We start from the raw sequence: 17,505 nt of genomic DNA, 5'->3' as shown, positions 1-17,505 counted from the left end.
TCCCTCCTCTGCGTCTTGAGGTTCTCCGTGATGTTAGTCATAGATTATGCTAGCTCCATGTGGACTATTTTAAGGTGGTGCTTGTAGTTGTATTAAGTGCGGTATTCAAAAGAACCGGTGATCGCTTGAATGTTGTTTTCCGCTTTGACCATGGATCACCTAGAATTTCGATGTTTGTGTTGGCAGTTGTGGTGAGGTAATCATGCATATGGTCTGCTGACAACAGCTCAAGATTGTATTGTAGCCTGCTAACTTTCATTCATGAGTCCACGTTGTTGAGCCTTAAAAAAGAAGCAAGAATCGATTCACATGGTAACAGACACGACAGCCCTGAGTTTCCCATAAATATTGTCCACAGTCAGGTTCAATTGCTTTGTGGAATACAGACTGGGTAACTACTGGGGATATTTTTTTCTTATCCTCGACAAACTTACTGACCAGCACAGTGAGTTAGGTGTATGATGGAAACCAGCTGTCGAAGCGACCACAGGAGTTGGGGGCTCACCTGCAGTGTTATCCTTTTGTCTCTGAATATCCAACAACTGCACCGGTGCGGCGGAGAGTCCCAGGCCTGGAGAGCAGGTCCCGCTGCGCATGCAGCATGTGAGCGAACACCGGGGCGGGCAGGGCAAATGGAGGGAACACTGCCCATCCATTAGATCCACAGATTGCTTTAGAGGTGCAACTTGAATACAACCATCAGGCACACCCTAAAGACGACATGAATGATTAAGTGGGGAAAGCGATATGCTAAGTTTAGGATCCAGGCAGGAAATGGACTGAAATCCATGGCGGAAGAGAGTAAATTTAGAAGGCAGGGCTGGAACGTCAGGGCTATTTTTTCCCCCACGACCAGCACTTTTTCCTACCACTGCCAGCCAGAGACCAGGCTTGCAACCCGCCCAGGTAATGTTCCTTGCCTGCCTCGCCAGGCCCCGCTTCTGTCGCCCGCTTCCTCACATATCGCATCCCCTCCCCTCCCCTCTCTCCCCCTTCCCATCCCCATCATCTTGCGGCCTCATCGACTCCAGGTATCTCACAAATCATCATCATCGTCGTCGTCGTCGTCGTCATCGTTGTTGTTTCTGACCCTCCTTCCTCCTCCTCTGCCACCCTTCGCCCCATTTCGCCTTCTGTCTCCTGGTACACATGCCTCCCTGCACAATTTCTTTGATGCATACGATTCCTCTTCGTAAATTCCTTTCTGTCTCCCCCTCGAATTATTTTTACTTACACTGCGATTTGGATGCTAGTGGACAGTTTTTCCAGGATTTGTTGAGTTTATATTAGGTGTAATATTAGAGCATTACCAACATGATAACCAAGTATTTGTTGTATACATGCTTTATGTGCTTGTAATCAAATAACTACTATTATGGTTGATTAGACTGATATTATAAGCTTAATTGAAAATAGTATATTGTGTCAAGACTAAGTAAATCATTTTGCATGTCAAAACTCATGAAATATAAATTTTTATTTGAGTATCTTTTGAGTTTATCAAGAGTCACTTGGAAAATGTACTTTAATAAGTAGTTTGATATTTATTTATTTACTTTTGACTTTTAGATATAATAATCTTCTTTAGCTTAGTTTGTTAAAGGTTAGAGACAAATTTGCATCATATTTAAATTACAATTATTTGGCAATCCAATAAGTTTATGTTCCATGTTCACCTTGACTTGACAAAAATGTCATTTTTAAATGATGTTTTCTAATTTGCATTTTAAAATGTTTTCTCTTACAATCCTTGATGCACATGCAAAAATATTAAAAATTCCCACTAGATTTTTGAATTCTAATATAAATATAGATTTTTAAGGATTGTACCACAACACCTCTAATGGCATTGTACAAAGTTTTTGTAATTAGATTTACATTTTGAGCTAAAGAATTGCTTAATATTTATGCTTAATGTCTTAAAGTTAATTTTAGAAAGTGTTGATTTCTGTTAGAATTCAACTTGAAAAACAAGTAAGACCTATTAATTATACAACTAATCCAAAACAAACTGTTATTGTTTTATTAACAAAAAAAAAATATGAATTTCTTCTAATATATTGCTATGCTTTTAATAGCTATGAATAAAAAATAATCACTTTCTAAAATACTTTATACAAGATTTTGCAATCATTCCTCCTTCTTTTATAAATTGTTGAATTAAATAGTAGACATCTATATTTTAAATAAGTAAATATTTAATATTTTAAGATATATATATTTTAAATAGACTATACGTTTACTAATATAACTTCAAATTAGACAAGTGAATGAAAAAAATATATACACATATACATATTAAAATTTTATTAAATTTTGTGAATTTTTTTAATTGAATATTTGTATTTATATTCAAACAACAATATAAAAGTAATTACCTTATCACAAATATAAAAAAATTAACAATTATTTGGTTTTTTAATTAAGAAATGAGATTTATTTAATGTAGAATTTTACAAAATATTCAACACTTCGTATTTTAATTTAAATATCTTATTTTAATGTTTAAATATGCAAAGCTTAGTAACTGTGAACCAGAAACGTGTTGTGAGGTATTGATTAAATTGTCATTGAGGTTGAGTTTCTTGCTAGATTCAAAGCACACTAAAATCATTATTTTGAGGTAAAAGCCTTCAAATTGCCATTCCTACAAGATTCATAAGCATATAATTAACAATAATTTACATCCAATTTTTTAAAATAATTTTATGCTAAAATACTTAGTTTTTTATGTATATATGTATATCTATATCTATATATACATATAGGTATTTTTGTTTAATAACTTGAATAACCATTGAAATCAAGTCAAATTTCAAATCATATTATTTTTAGACTTGGTGAAAAACACAGTATAGATATCTTATATACAAAATACAAAAGAAAATTTCATGATTATGTGTATTACAATGTTATATATTTTCTCTTTAATCGAATGATACCAATCTTCAAAGACATAAGAAAATTAAAAATAAAATACACATTATTAATGTTTTAAACTATAACTACAGCCAGAAAAACTGAATCAAATAAAAATGAAATCAGTCTTTTTCACAGTACTAATATGGCACAAATCAATCCCAAAAGCTTAAGAATTGTGCTACTCAAAATGATAACAATAACGATCATAAATGAGTAATTTCAGTGGAGATCAATACATCAACCAAAATAAATGTCTATCTAGAAAATTTTGATAAGAAAAACAAAGATGAACCCAGAACCAAAACATAAACAACAACACAACATTGATTGTGATACCAAAACCCATTAATGTTTTGAAAATTATGACGTCAACTGTAAAAATGTCTTTGTGCAGATGTCTCGGTAGAAGGCCCCAAGTGTACGCACTTGTATGGCAACTTTTTTGTTTTTGGAGTTTTGTTTTTGTGTTTCTTCTTTTTTTGCCTTTTTTTTTGAAAATGGATGAGCAGTGTGATAAAGAGAAAGATTACAGAAAGCAATCAAAGCATCAAGTGTAGTAGAATTGAAGGATTTCTATTTTGGTAGGTAGGCGGTTCCTCATTATAATACAGGATATACACAAAAAACTGCTACTGGTGCTGCTAGGGGATCACCCCCCCCCCTTCAATTTCTCCCACTCCCTTTCATATTCTTTCCTCTTCACTCTTCCTAGACTCTGGACTTTCTACGTATATGTACATACAGATACACACACACACACACATACACACATATATACATAATATATGTATGTGTCTATGTACGTATGTTCATGTTTGTAAATAGTAATGGGATTTCCACCACATAAGAAAAAGGAGTGGTAAGAAGAAGAAGAAGAAGAAGAAGAAAGCAAGGAAGCAAGCCAAGAAACGAGGAGTGTGGGTGGGTGAGAGAGAGAATGTTGGGAATTTTCATTAACGTCACTGTTGGTGAAGAAGAAGTAGAGGAAGAAGAGGGGTGGGTCTTTGGTGTCGAAAGGAGTGGGTTTTACATTTTGAGTTGGGTCCCATTAATTTTGCACAAGTGGTGGGATGAGGTTTTCCGAGGGTGGCTGTGTGTGTGTGTGTGTCTGTGGTGATGCCCGTCTACCTACATCAACATGATGCTGGATTTGGAATGGCAGCTGACAAGCATCTGATCTAAGCTGGGAATCGGGAATCGATAGAAGGTCCCACACTCGTCCCAGATGAACCATTTTCACGCCTTACACTCACCACACACACAAACACACACACACACAGTGTGTGCAGTGTGCATTGCTTATTCACTAGTGCAAGGAGGAATGGTCAGTCAAACCGGGTGGTGGTTGTTGTCGTCGTCCCAACTCTGTCTCAAAATTCATCCACTGGGTGCGTAGTGGGGAGATGTTTTAGGAGGATAAAAATATAAAATAAAAATGAAGGGAATGTGGGGGAGGGGGATGAGCAATCATGAGGGCATGTTCAAAGGTGAAGCTGGGCATCATCCTGCTGACGGAAGCCTGCGTGGATGAGAGTGGATCGGGAGTCCCACTATTCCCCTTCGATTGTTGCCTGCAATAAGCGTCTTTGGGTGGTCCTAATGCACAGAGTACATTCGGTTAGAGCGATGCCCGAAGAGGGTGGTGAAATCAGAAGTTTTGAAGGCCAGGAGGTAAAACAAGTGGGGGAATGGTTATAAACTAGGGAGCGTGGAACACCTCCACAATAAATCCACCCACATGTGCCAATTATGGGTCCTTCTCCAACTCCTTCGCCGCTCTTTGCTCGGCTCCTCCCTCCACGTTTCTTCGTTGCACGCGGTTTTTCCATTGCTGTATAGTACTACAGATTTAACTAAACTCTGCACCTGAGGATATAACATGAACGCTTGATCCCCCCACCCCCAAAAAAAAATGTCTCGAATAAAAGTTTCGAAGATTCGCCACACCAGCTCCCCCCCTCCTAATTATGAGCTCAAGTACAATCCACGTAACATCAGGTTGGTGGTCTTTATCCACCACGGACGTCAACTTCGAGCCAGAGATTTCTTTTTTAATATTAATATTATAACTATTATCATTATTATTCAGCATACGTGGAGTCTGGAAATGATGCGATTCACCATCATGGAAAAAAACATTGTTGTAAGCAGGCAGCAGTGAGAGGGAGATGGTCCCTGACAGTCAATTTGCTCATGCATTGCATTGAAATCTGAACTCTTCCCTTGTGCACGAACGAAAAAGAAATCCACGTTGTCCCAATTATTCCTGAGAACTGCGACGCACCAGCAGATGATGCTTCACAGATATCTCATGCTTGACATCTTCCCCTGCGTAATCGGAACTTCCATGTTTCCACACTCTGCAGCCACATGTGCCATCTGTGATTTCAAACATCGAAGCATCCTTGTGCAGAAAAATTGCTTAGTCCAAGCTGGAATAATTGCAGTGAAATTGGCCGAGTTTGTGCTTAGGTAGACAGTCACCTTGCCTTACGTACCAGCTCTGCGGAGACAAATATAACTTTCAGCACGATAGACAATCAAAGGGGATGACATGATTGAGCCTAGTTTCTGTTGTTGCCTTTGTCGAAGTACAGAGTTGGTGCTTGGCAACTGGTGACGTGGTTGGGTGGGTTAATGTTCCCCAAACAACATATTCCACTTCTCCTTGCATTCATGCCGAGCCCCAGTTAGTAAAGGAAAAAAAAAAAAAAAGAAAAAAAAAAAAAGAAAAAAACACACACGCACACGCACACACACACTCGTCTTCTCTCTCCATCCTGTCACGAACTGGATGTCTAGCCCTGCACAAGAGTTTGAAGTGTCATCATGCTCACACAACGCTGCAGAAAGTTATGGGAAACAGAGGAATCTAGATTTAACGCCAAACTCATCATATCACCACACCCTCTTTCCTTCAATTCCCCGACTGCAGACGAGTCTGTTCTTTCCCCATGTGTGTCTTCAGCAGCATCCTTTAGCCACGGTGAAAGCGGAATATTGCTATGGCTCCAACATTTTACCACATCCTTCTCACTCCTTTATTTATTGTTAGTAAATCCAGAGCTCCATTTTTGGTTTCGTGAGAGGTATTTTGTCAGGTATTACACATTGTGATTGCTTTCACTTTCGCGGGCTTTCACAGATTTTGAGGGGTCGTCATGTAGACCATACAAGAAGTTAGAAATAAAAGAGGATACAATTATTAATAAGTTCATAAACTAATTGGTTGCCACTGCAAGAGCACTTACGGAAATGCGACATAACCATTTATCAAAAGTAGCATTCATTTTTCTAGTAGCCATCTTCAAAAAAATGGATGCTATGGGGCACCATGTAGAATGTATGTGAACACCATGTTGTTGCATTTTGGTGAATACATTATGCCCTGGGGAATTGCCCTAATTTTGCTGGAGGAATGTATTTTTGTATGTTGAATGTGGTGATACTAAATTGTGGAGCCTGTTCTCCTGGAAACAAGATCTTGGCTGATTGCGAGAGCCGGAAGAAGCACGACCTCGGGGGGAAATAGTGCAATCAATTAGAGACTCCAGAAAAAAACACTAAAGAGAAGGCCCATCTTTCCGAAAGTAATCTTTCTAGAGGCGATCCCAGTTACATTACAAAGGTTTTCGTCTCACATCCCAGCTACTTCTCCTCCATGCTCGCGGCTCTCTCTTCTCCTTCTCCCTCTTCCTCGTCTAGTGCATTGCATTCTGCCTCCCCCGCTGCTGCCGTAGCACTTTGTCGCTAGATCTCGGGTCATTGCGAAGATGAAGGACAACAATGTGTGGTGTCTTTCAAGTGTCCGTAGCGAATGAGCGTCAGTTGTGCCGATTCCGGCAAGACATAGACTAAGGTTGGTCTTCGCTTGCTCACTGATAAGTCTCGGAAAGGTGGTGCCGTTGCGTGGTTGCATGCAGCTCCTTTGCGACTGAATAGAGCAGGCCATTTAGGGATTGGTTTCGGTTCCTCGCGGATTTCTTGATCGCAGATCCCAGCTGGGAAGTGATCGCTACGATAATGTGGTAGAGATCTGCGAGAGGACGGGGTGGACAGGTCTAGCACGATCCAGGATTCGGGACGGAGACCACATCAATGTTGTAGCCATGACCCTGCATTGAGCATTGTGAGGGGTGAAGACGGAATGCGATTACTTTTTTTTCAGTTCACTGGTATTTTGGGAGCACTCGTATCGATTACTATGGAATTCAAAGATGGGGTGGGGTTATCGATCATAGTCGTATTGCATATTGAAACAAAGCTTCATATCATGTTGGCGGATGTAATCTGCACAAGGGATCCCATTATGTTCACGTGTTTTTCAGCGCTAGCCAAAATGTAGATCTCAGATCTTGGTTGTTCTTTGGTCAGTCCCTTCAGTACCACACATCACACACAAGTTCTGAAAACCCCGCATTCTTCTTTTTTCTGCCAGCTTACATTATGAATTACTTGCATTGCTCGATTACATTGATTATCTCATCATGGTCGCCCAACAGTACACGATACTATGTCGCGTCTTCAGGTTTCTGGGAAAATGTGGAGTTTCACATCTTTCGGAACAAAGCAACTTATTTTTCTGTCTGTTGTGCAGGATCAACGAAGCGTGTACTGTAGGCTTTACTAGAACTTGGCCATCATGAACTCCATTATACTCTTTCATGGAAAAATGTACTGAATAAGTCAGAAAGTCTTGTGGAGTTCTGAGGAGCATTTATTAGCTTCACATTGAATCTTGGTGATGGTATACAACATTCAACAGCCTCTTTCGTTTCAAGGTTCAGTACTGCCGAACATCAACAACTCGCCAACATTTCCTCCTCTGAGTTATGCTCTGGCTGTTGGACATATCAAGGGACAAGGCAAGACATTCAAGTTAGTAGCTTGGGGTTGTCCTCGTGGCTACCTCAAAGATTGCCTTGATGGAGCGGCTGGCGCAGATTTGATGAGCTTTTGGGACTTAGTTTGCTGTCAGCCGCTCAATGTTGTGTTTCAGGAGAAAATGTGAGTTTTTGTGTTTCCTTTGCTCTTCTCTTCTGGGATGCTACAGGAGTTGTCAGATCTCTATCTGCGGTAGCATATATACAGAGGATAGGTCCCAGCCGCTCTGTTCGAATATTTCTGTTTGCACATTCCTCAGTATAATATCAGCGGCAATAGGCTTGGAATGAGTGCACTATCTGAATTTGAACTAAGACTAAAAACCATTTAGTCACTTTAGAACACCTAGAATCTTTTTATTCTAATGGAGCGCACCTGCGCACATTAATGGGTTGCAGCTGAAGTAGAGATGATGATAAAATCCAACCTGAATACAGAGTAACAGAAGACTATCACAAAACAGCGTCGTCATGTGATTTATGTTCTGTCAGAGTTGTAGTAAATGTAGGGTATGGTTGGAACAGGATATAGGTGCGAATTTGTGAACCTAACGCGAACTGCTCAGATACTCGGCACCACACTTATAAGCCCTAAGCTACGTAATCCGTGTTAGATGTTGCCGCACGGTGAATAACTAGTCGACCAGTTTACATACAGAAGGATCTTGAGATGGAACGGTACAGCTTCTTGTGTTGGTCGTATTTGAACCATTGAACTTTATGATTTTTTTTGAGGAAAATAACTGGCATTGACTACCTTCAATGTTGTCTTTTCTTTTTCCCATTGCAGTGCTGCTCGTCTATAGTTTCCATCTATTCACACATGCTCGTTGGGTACATCCGCATCTAAAATCTTTGCAGACAACATTGTCTTACTGAGGATCTGCTTCGAAAAGAAAGCATCAAAGTAAAGGCATGGCTACTCAAGCTGGTCAAATGGAGGGACGTGCTATGGATAGAGCATTTCCCATGAATTCATCTCACCTTCCACCGAAGAGCCCCGGTTCGTATCCAAGCTTTGGAGTAAGCCCGGTGGATTCAAGCGCTGCCGGCCGCACCAATATACCGAGTAGAGTTGGAAATCATAAGCGCACCCCGTCAGCTGGATTCCCTCCCAAAGTAAGGACCTTGTAGATTTTTTGACCTTGTACGATTGTTGATCTTTCTCAAATCGTTATCATTTTTTTTGTTACAACGTTGCGGTTAAGGTGCTGTGTCGGTGTGATGATTTCAGATTACGCATTTCTACGCAAATGTCGAAGTAATTTTAATGTGATTTTGTTTTGTTGTATGTAGTCACAACTTAATTGGACGGATGGAGTTGTGGATGCTCCTGAATCTATCTCCTTAAAAAGAGGTGCACACCGACGATCTGCTAGTGAATCCATGGCATTTATGGATGGTACTAACTTTGCGAAGATGGTAGATGATAACGTCACAGAAGAGGACCACGAATCTAGAAGTGTAGCCTCAATCCATTCTGAATGTGGTTCTCTTGACTTTGACAGGTACATGAAATCCGACATGCTATTTTTTGTTGTATCTGATATTTGCTGGATATTTGAGTGATAATCTGGGCAGTTCTTGCAAGCAGCTAGATCTTATGTGCATAGTTTCGAGACTTCAGTGGATTTCATTTGAATGTGTCCTAAGCCATCTGATCACAGCATCTGCATTGTCCTCTAAAGAATGCTATTGCTAATTTATATGACTCACGGTTCATGGGTAGGCTCGATGAAGATCAGCTTATATCCATGTTTGATGATGATGCCAAACTGCATCGAAAACCACAGCACCATCAGCAACTGTTCACTCGCAACGTCTCAGCAAACAATCCAGGCGGTACCTCTGGCAGTGACACCTGGGCATCAGAAAGATCACAAACACCTCCCAGCACAAAGCAGAGCGAATCTGCTACTCCATCTGACAGCAACAGTGTGAGTGATGTCTCAAATGAGGATCCAAAAGGAGGCTTCGGGAAGTATAAGAGTGAACCTGATGTCCAGAGCTCTGGAGATCTCGAGGGCGGGACTCAAACACTATCGAAGGGAGAATTACAGCAAGCTCTGGCGGGTCTTGATTCGAGTCTGGATCCAAAACGTGCTAAAAGGTAGGAATTTCCATTATCCTCGGTTGATAGAACTTCATATCTTGTCGTGAATTCATCCAAAGAAGATTTCTTTTGTAACATTGTTGCGCCTCTTCTCAATTTTTGAGATATTTATGTCGTGTACAGAATACTGGCTAACCGACAGTCAGCTCAGCGTTCACGAGTTCGCAAGCTGCAGTATATTTCAGAACTCGAGAGAAGTGTCACTGCTTTACAGGTATCTACACGTATTCTCAAGGGGCATATTCTTTATTATTTAAGCTCTAAGGATCAGTACATGCAATTGAACCTTGATTCCATTAGTTTTCAAGTGGAAGCTTGATCTCATCTATTAAATATTTTTGCTTGGCAGTCAGAAGTGTCCACCATGGCTCCTCAAGTTGCTTTCTTTGAGCATAGGAGAGCAGTTCTCAATGTAGACAACAACACTATCAAGCAGAAGATGGCTGCCCTGGCGCAGGGTCAGCGCTTTAAGGATGGTAAGAAATCCCATAAAATCCATTATCACTAGGCTTGATGCTCATAGACAGCACTCATACGCCATTTTTAGCATTGCTACTAGGATCATGACCACATTCCAGCATCAACTTTTTGACTTGTCCTAATGGACAAATCAATCTGCAGTTGGGTTCCTCTGTATGTATGCATTAAATTGAACTTTATTTTCTCGGGTAGTAAATGATTGGTGCGAGCGAATGGTCTTTATTACTAGTTATATCAGAAGCTGGTAATTATCTGCATAGCATGGCAACAAGTATAAATGATGATTAACTTGATTTCGTGACCAACAGCACACATCGAGGCACTGCAGAAAGAAGTTCAGAGACTTCGGCAACTTTATCAACAGCAGCAAATGCAACAACAGCAACATTTGCAGCCGGTACGTGAATTTTGGAGCTCATTCTCTTCCGTCATCCACCAGACAACATAGATTGAGTGTAATTATTAAGGTTTTATTATTCCTTTCTACATCTGACATTCGTGGTAGTGAACTATGACAGGGTTTATCCACATCTACCTACGATCTTCAGCATCAACAATTCAGCAATCTAGAATTGGGTCAAGATGAATCAAGCTTAGCAGCCGTGCCGGACATATTTGCAAGCGCCTTGGGAATAGGTTCCGAAACAATGTCTTCTGGCAGCTTGTCACCCACTCATTCTCGCAAACGGGCTCTTCCCCACAGCCTCAACACCATGGTTGCTTCAATATGGTAAATAATTCTTTTCTATGTATCTCTTGATACTGAACATGTTCTTATTTCCAGTCACTAATTCTTTGATAGGCAGTAACCATTTTTTCATCAAGAGCTAGACCACTTATTCCCGGAGTTCGAGGTCGTCAATCTTATTCTTCATGCAGAGAAAATAAGAGGGCTCCAACCCTAAACTACAGCTGGTTCTTGTTCCGACAATGGAAAGTGGCCATATAAAATTCTTTCTAAGTCTTAGGACTATCTTCCTCTCGAATTCAAACGACACATTGTCGCAAATGGTGATCTAGTGTTACCCACGCCATCCACGCTCATATTAGACACATGATCTAAAGTGAACCATTTTCTTGCAAATTGCAAAAAATTGGAAAAAAATACTAGAGACGATTCAACTATTTCAAGAATTTGGGAGTGGAAGCGCTTCCCTTGTAAGTTATGTAGAAATGCCCTCCTGTTTCAATAAAAAGTTATATCCCAACTGACTGGCCTATTCCTCACTCTGAACATGCTGAACCAGTGCACTCTATTGTGCGAAATCATTTCACTTCTCTGCGTACGCAGCTTGTGTGGGAACTTTTATTTTTGTCCCGTTTATGGATGTTGTCAAATATACCTTAACCATACTTTATTTATCATTTAGTCTTTGAAATGTGACTTACGCGTACGTTTTACTTTCTTCCACATGCAACTGCTGTTTCCTAAAAATCATTTGCAATGTTCTTCTGATCAAATTGGACATACAATAATAAAAATGTTCATTTGCTTACAAATGACAAGTACACTTTGTTAATAATCACTATTTTTTTTACGTTCAGGTAAACACAAAGGTACATTATATAGTCAAAGCAAAGAAATCTTTGTCTGCTTAAACTCAGACTGGGGAACAACACATTCATATGCAAAAATACGAGAATGAAATAACCGTCAATCGACGTCTAGGGAAAGATAGCTTTAAATAAAGTGATATGCTACTCAATCGTAAGGTGGACATACTCGATACCCGGTATTCAGCTTCTCATGGTGCGGACGTACGAATCACGACGATAGACTGCGTTTCTGATCCAATACAGGTTTTGGGGTTATATGCTCGTGGTGGGTAACCATTGATCATTTACCGTAGAGCAACCTCTGAAGACGCCTAGACCAAGCTGCCCGATTCCAGAGGGGTCATTTCCACAAAATTTAGCTTGTCCCTACTCAACTGTGGTATTTCATACAACAGTTGTTAATCCTCAGAAAATATGTGGGATAATCTTGCAAGGAACTGTCCTCTTGTACTCGTCCCAGAACTTCTTGTACCTGGTGACATACCGAAAAAGAATCGTTAATTAATGATGAAGCTGACAAGTATCCAATCTATGTTACGAGCTGATCACATTCGACAATAGATAGAACAAATTCTTAAAATACATGCCATGCTTTCGTAACTGCTCTAGTAAACCATAAAAGCCTCAGGAAAGCAGAACTCACTTCGTTTGGCATCGTTTGTCGTCACGCTCTGCTCGGTCTACCAGTAGAATCGTCAAAAAGACAACGTAGAAGTATGGCAGAGGCTGCAATGCAAAACATCGACAGCAAGGTTTGAGAATATTACAGTAGTTATATATAGAAGTATAATATCCCAAACCAAACAAATGAGCTGTAATAACCATTCGTATTCATCCATCATTCCTAGGCACTACGGTACAGATGATTAGAAGTAAAAGTGAGTCTATATTTGATATTAGAGAAAGGGAAATAAAGCCAAACTTCATCTTTGTTCCATGTATTGGAAGTTTCATGTTTGTTCGTGCAGGATCACCAGGCCCAAACAAGAGAAAATAATATTTCCGATGACTTACATGGCTGAAGAGTGCCGGAACAGTCCAGAAGAAAGCAGCTGAAATCTCAGGTAAATAATGGAAGTGACGAGCCATAGCCCACCTGTGAAATTCTCAACTCAAACACCAGGTCAGACTCTACTCAAAGTAAAAAATAGTTTCATGAAAATCCAAAAATTGAAACTGAGGCTTGCACAGACGACACAAATGAAGAGGCTGCAGAGAAATTTGGACTCACCAGCCTGAAACCAACAGAAGACTCTGTTTTTTCTCTCCCTTCTCAGTCACATAAGTTGCTACAATCTGGACACATAAACATATATTCAGCTTAAGCTTGAATAACAAATGATGCACGCTTGTGGGACATCAGCTGGAAAGAACAATGATATGACCTACGAAAGTGTGGCCCGGTCAAACTACTAACTATGTGGTAGTGAGATACAAAGCGATTGAAGAGGAAGGAAAAAAAAATAGAACGAGAGAAGAATGCTAAGCATTCTGTAAATCACGTTGATTTGGGAAAGCCAAAACAATAAGAGTAAAAGGTAGCAAAATCAGCATACCTTGTTGGGAACTTTACCCCAAACTTTCGCCTTTCCATCAGTTTTGCGGAACGTTTGCCGCTGGAGATCAGCGTCGTAGTTTATCCAAATACACAATAAGCCTGCTGCAGTAATGGCTGCTGCCAGCTGTCAAAGATGCAAAATGCAATCCAATTTCAGTCAATTGCAGCCCATGTAATGCAGTTTTATTATTCTACAACTGAAAACTCATCTCGCAAAGATATTGGATGAAGACAATAAATATCATTTAAGTACACAACAATAAACAATGAGAGGTCATCAAGGCCAAAATATGTACAGGCATGCCAAGTTCGACAGGGTGATTGACGAGGTATAAAGCTGGTGATGTGTAAACAGACGGCACCCAAACCAAACAACCCCACACGATGTAGAATCCAGCTGCGATTACACAAAAGAAATAAATAAAAGCGTTACGACGTGACATTTGAAATATTGTTGCTTGTCAGCAACCAAAACCAAAAATTTCACAGCCATCATAAGCCTCCAGCCTTTCAAGTGATTGAAGGTTTCTAATATGAACATCATGACCAACCTCGATCGTGTGCAATATCCATGGAGTTCCAGTACCCTGCCTCCCACCAGAAGAACTTCGTAATATACACCAGCATGAGGGTTGCACTGACAGTCATTGAATCTGAAAGCTTCCCGTACAACTCTATCTACCAAAAAAACCAAAGAGATAAATAACGTCAGCTGTGTTCCTCTCCTATAGGAGAGCATCGACGAATATAGAATTATTTGAAACTAAGCTTATTCGCATTTTGAAGAACAATAACCAGAAAACATGTAAGAAATCTCAACCTAGCAAAATTGTCTACTACATCACGAAGGGTATTATCAACGATTTGAGAAGACTGAACAGCATTCAACAAACGAGTTTTTGTAAAGTTCTGGAGAATTCGACACTTCAGATCGCAGGTAAGTATCATTATGACCTTCAGGGGTTAAGAAAATACCTGCTTAATAGCGTAGGTGACAACTAGTACTGCCCAACTCATCATTCCAAAGCGACAATTGGTAAAGACTTTAATGTCAAAGTTTTGTCCTATTCTTGGGTACAGCTCCATTCCCTGATATCAAAATTCAGATACATGACTCCCAGATTGTTAAACACGTATTAGGAAGAAAAGAGAAACCAGTTATGAAGGATATCAGTAGTTCACATAACACATACCCAGTAGAAGTCCACGAGCACATTGCCAGACGAGCCACAGTCAGATGATGATGGTGCTACATGACCCTGACATGACGCACAAACAGTACAATCATGTGAAGAAAATCGTTGCGAATTTCGACACGTATAAAGTATAGAGTGAAGACAATGAAGAGTCGTACCCAAAGTGTTGAAGGAGTATCAAATTGTAGTTCACAAGTCGTTGAAAAGAAACATAACCAATATCTTCAAGAAGTATCTATTGCAAAATTGGTAAGAAGGTACACTGTAGAACTTGAGTAAATATAGTCATTGTGAATTTTGAGAAATAAAGGGTAGCAATGACTCTGACATTAACTTTATTATCGTGATAATCTCGGTAGAAGCTTGGAACAAAATTTCATTACGAAGCGTTGTAAAGAGGCACACTTTACAGTTGAAACAAGGTGCCATAGGTTCCTCAACTCACCTTAATGTACAGTAAGATACAGACGAAGAAACTTCCAACGACCAAGGTAAAATATATCTCTCCAAGGTGGTCATACACAACTGCTGGATTAAAATACCCAGACCTGTAAATTCGAATGAGCAAAAAATCAGAAAGAGCATTAAAATGAGGCCGACATCTTAAATGGATGGCAGCAGTTGGATTGCAAGGTACATGAATTATAAAGAAAGCGAGATTCCCACTTACTTGTATAGTCCATAGTAAGACACAAGAGTGATAATGTAGCATGAGAACCCATTATTCTGCACAATCATCAATCCATGAATGAGAGTGCTACTAGAGTAAGACAACATTTTCACGAGATATACAGGCCAACGAACTATTCAAGATAATTAATGTAGTTACCTGTGAGTTTTGTACCTTGTATGTAAGAAATCAAATATAATCCGATAGGCAATTCCTTAGACCGAGACCGTCATGTTCAAGAAACATAACCGAAATGCCAATGTAATAGACACATATTCTGTCATTGTAGACTTAGCTAAAGAACATCAAGCCAAATAAGTAGAAATTGAACATAGCAGGGTTGCTGAATTGCATACCTTGTAGACTGGACGATTACCAGCTGGTGAAACAGGACCAACGTGAACTTCACCGGGAATGTAGAGCTGCAAAAATGCTTCAAAGGCTGCAAAACTCAAGATGATTTTCAAAGCGTTCATAGTGGGCATAGGCCAGGTCTTCAGAACTCCATCAATTCCCTCCACTTTGTAGAGTTCGAGATATTTTGTCGTGGAGCCATCAAGGTTCACCATAGTATGCCACCTGGTAAAGGTAGACAGACCACATTAACCACTAGATGAACCGATTGACATATCCTCAAAGCCTGCTCATCAGAAAAGAGGACAGGTGCTAGTATTCATATTCGTAGAAAAAACTTCATAATATATACATGTTCACATCAATTTCAAAATGTAGGAATCGGTACTAAGTCGAAAGTCGAAATGAAGGCAAACACCTAGATTCATCCAATAAGTGCGATTACACTTCAGCAACAATGAGGAGAATCAAATGTAGAAACACGGCACAGACAAATAGTGATTGCATGATTGAACTCAGACATTGAGTTTGAGAAGTATATTCAGCAGAAACTCGTTATTAACTGCTCACACGATGAAGACAGCACAGTATACCCGACAAAAAATTTCAAGCACATCAAACAAAATGCATCACATCAAGCGGTCCACGACCAATAACTGAGCGTTCTACCCAAGAGAAAAGCCAGAGCAACGACACAAGCTCCAACACAAGGTACTACAAAAAAAACATCTGGCTTCATGGAAATACTAGCCCATTCAGATCCAAACGATACGCATGACAAAGACGTAATAGTAAACAAGAAATCGCACATTTGTATCACATTGCCACTAATGTCCGTCCATTCAACCTCAGGATGTTGCAAAAACAGTGCGCACACCTTATAATAAAAATAAAAATAAAAAAAACAACTTACAAGATCTGGGAACAAACAACTTACAGGAACATGACGAACGCAGGACAGAGCGTTATCAACGCAGTCATAGAGACATACGTGACCATCTTGGAATGCACACTAATCGGCTCCTTCGCATATTGCGACCTAGTGAGTTTCTGATCCCCCTGAGCCCCCATCGCTGCCGCACCGCACCACACCACAGCTCGTCTCGCTCTCCTCAGAGACGCAGGGAACTGAACTCCAAAACGGTTAAGGCAAGCCTGCACTCGGCCTTGCGATTGAATCGCGTAGGAAACAGGGTGCGACAATGACGCCTCCGCCAATTCACTGAGCCCCCACCTGCGGATGATGACGACGACGTCGACGGGTTTCCTCACATGAACCACAATCCCCCACCCCCCGTGCATACCCGCCTCCCCCATCCCACCCAGTTCTCAACTCATCTTTGAGCTCTCGCACTTTATTGGCTAGGTACGATTCGGGTGTCAATCCCCAGCAGCGGGCCGGTTTACTAACGCTGTTGGAGGGGTCTCCACCACAGGATTCCATCCACCTACCACGCTTGCAATTGGGTCATTGGACGGTCTCCATCGTCCTCATTGGCCAACTTTTTGTTATTTGATTTAAAAGAAACTCTTTTTACTACAATTTTAATATATATATGTATTTGATCCTAGTACGCAATATTGGTCTACAAGAGAAGAATTTCTTCCATATTCAACAAAATTAGTAAGAATCTTGTTTTGTCTTAATGATCCAAGAGCATGCAAAGAAGGATTGCTTATTTGGTTAATTTGACATGAAGATATAATTGTAAATACATAGAGAGGAAAAATTACTTTAAATATTGGTAGTCATTGCTTAGTAAATTTATCTC

The 17,505-nt window shown here is 40.2% G+C and overlaps 2 protein-coding genes across 7 annotated transcripts; one reads left to right on the top strand and one right to left on the bottom strand.

Annotated features, from left to right (window-relative positions):
- The first annotated feature begins 6,577 nt into the window (after positions 1–6,577).
- LOC112276737 (uncharacterized protein At4g06598) lies at positions 6,578–11,606 on the top strand. 6 transcript variants are annotated; one of them, XM_024508369.3, is made up of 9 exons: positions 6,578–6,781; positions 7,520–7,929; positions 8,667–8,924; positions 9,102–9,313; positions 9,535–9,915; positions 10,042–10,132; positions 10,268–10,394; positions 10,707–10,795; positions 10,917–11,606. In XM_024508369.3, exons 3-9 carry the CDS (start codon positions 8,721–8,723, stop codon positions 11,130–11,132), a joined length of 1,320 nt encoding a protein of 439 aa, XP_024364137.1. In that variant the 5' UTR covers positions 6,578–6,781; positions 7,520–7,929; positions 8,667–8,720; the 3' UTR covers positions 11,133–11,606. The 6 variants fall into 6 exon arrangements, with proteins under 6 accessions (XP_024364137.1, XP_090103347.1, XP_090103348.1 ...); XM_090247221.1 differs by having other exon boundaries at positions 6,582–6,781; positions 8,596–8,924; XM_090247222.1 differs by having other exon boundaries at positions 6,591–7,144; positions 8,596–8,924.
- A 304-nt stretch (positions 11,607–11,910) lies between these two features.
- On the bottom strand, positions 11,911–16,965 carry LOC112276736 (7-dehydrocholesterol reductase). Its single transcript, XM_024508363.3, has 13 exons — positions 16,671–16,965; positions 15,736–15,958; positions 15,380–15,435; positions 15,155–15,257; positions 14,707–14,772; positions 14,489–14,602; positions 14,065–14,191; positions 13,810–13,910; positions 13,512–13,637; positions 13,187–13,251; positions 12,970–13,051; positions 12,599–12,681; positions 11,911–12,427 (listed from the first exon to the last, which is right to left on the bottom strand). The coding sequence occupies exons 1-13, from the start codon at positions 16,802–16,804 to the stop codon at positions 12,361–12,363; spliced, it is 1,347 nt and encodes a 448-aa protein (XP_024364131.1). The 5' UTR covers positions 16,805–16,965; the 3' UTR covers positions 11,911–12,360.
- Between the last annotated feature and the right edge of the window lie 540 nt (positions 16,966–17,505).

Source organism: Physcomitrium patens, chromosome 24, assembly GCF_059467195.1.
Source record: "Physcomitrium patens ecotype Gransden chromosome 24, ASM5946719v1, whole genome shotgun sequence".
Lineage (NCBI taxonomy): Eukaryota > Viridiplantae > Streptophyta > Bryopsida > Funariales > Funariaceae > Physcomitrium > Physcomitrium patens.
Note: the sequence above shows the minus strand (reverse complement) of the source record. Positions and strands in the feature narration are given on the sequence as shown.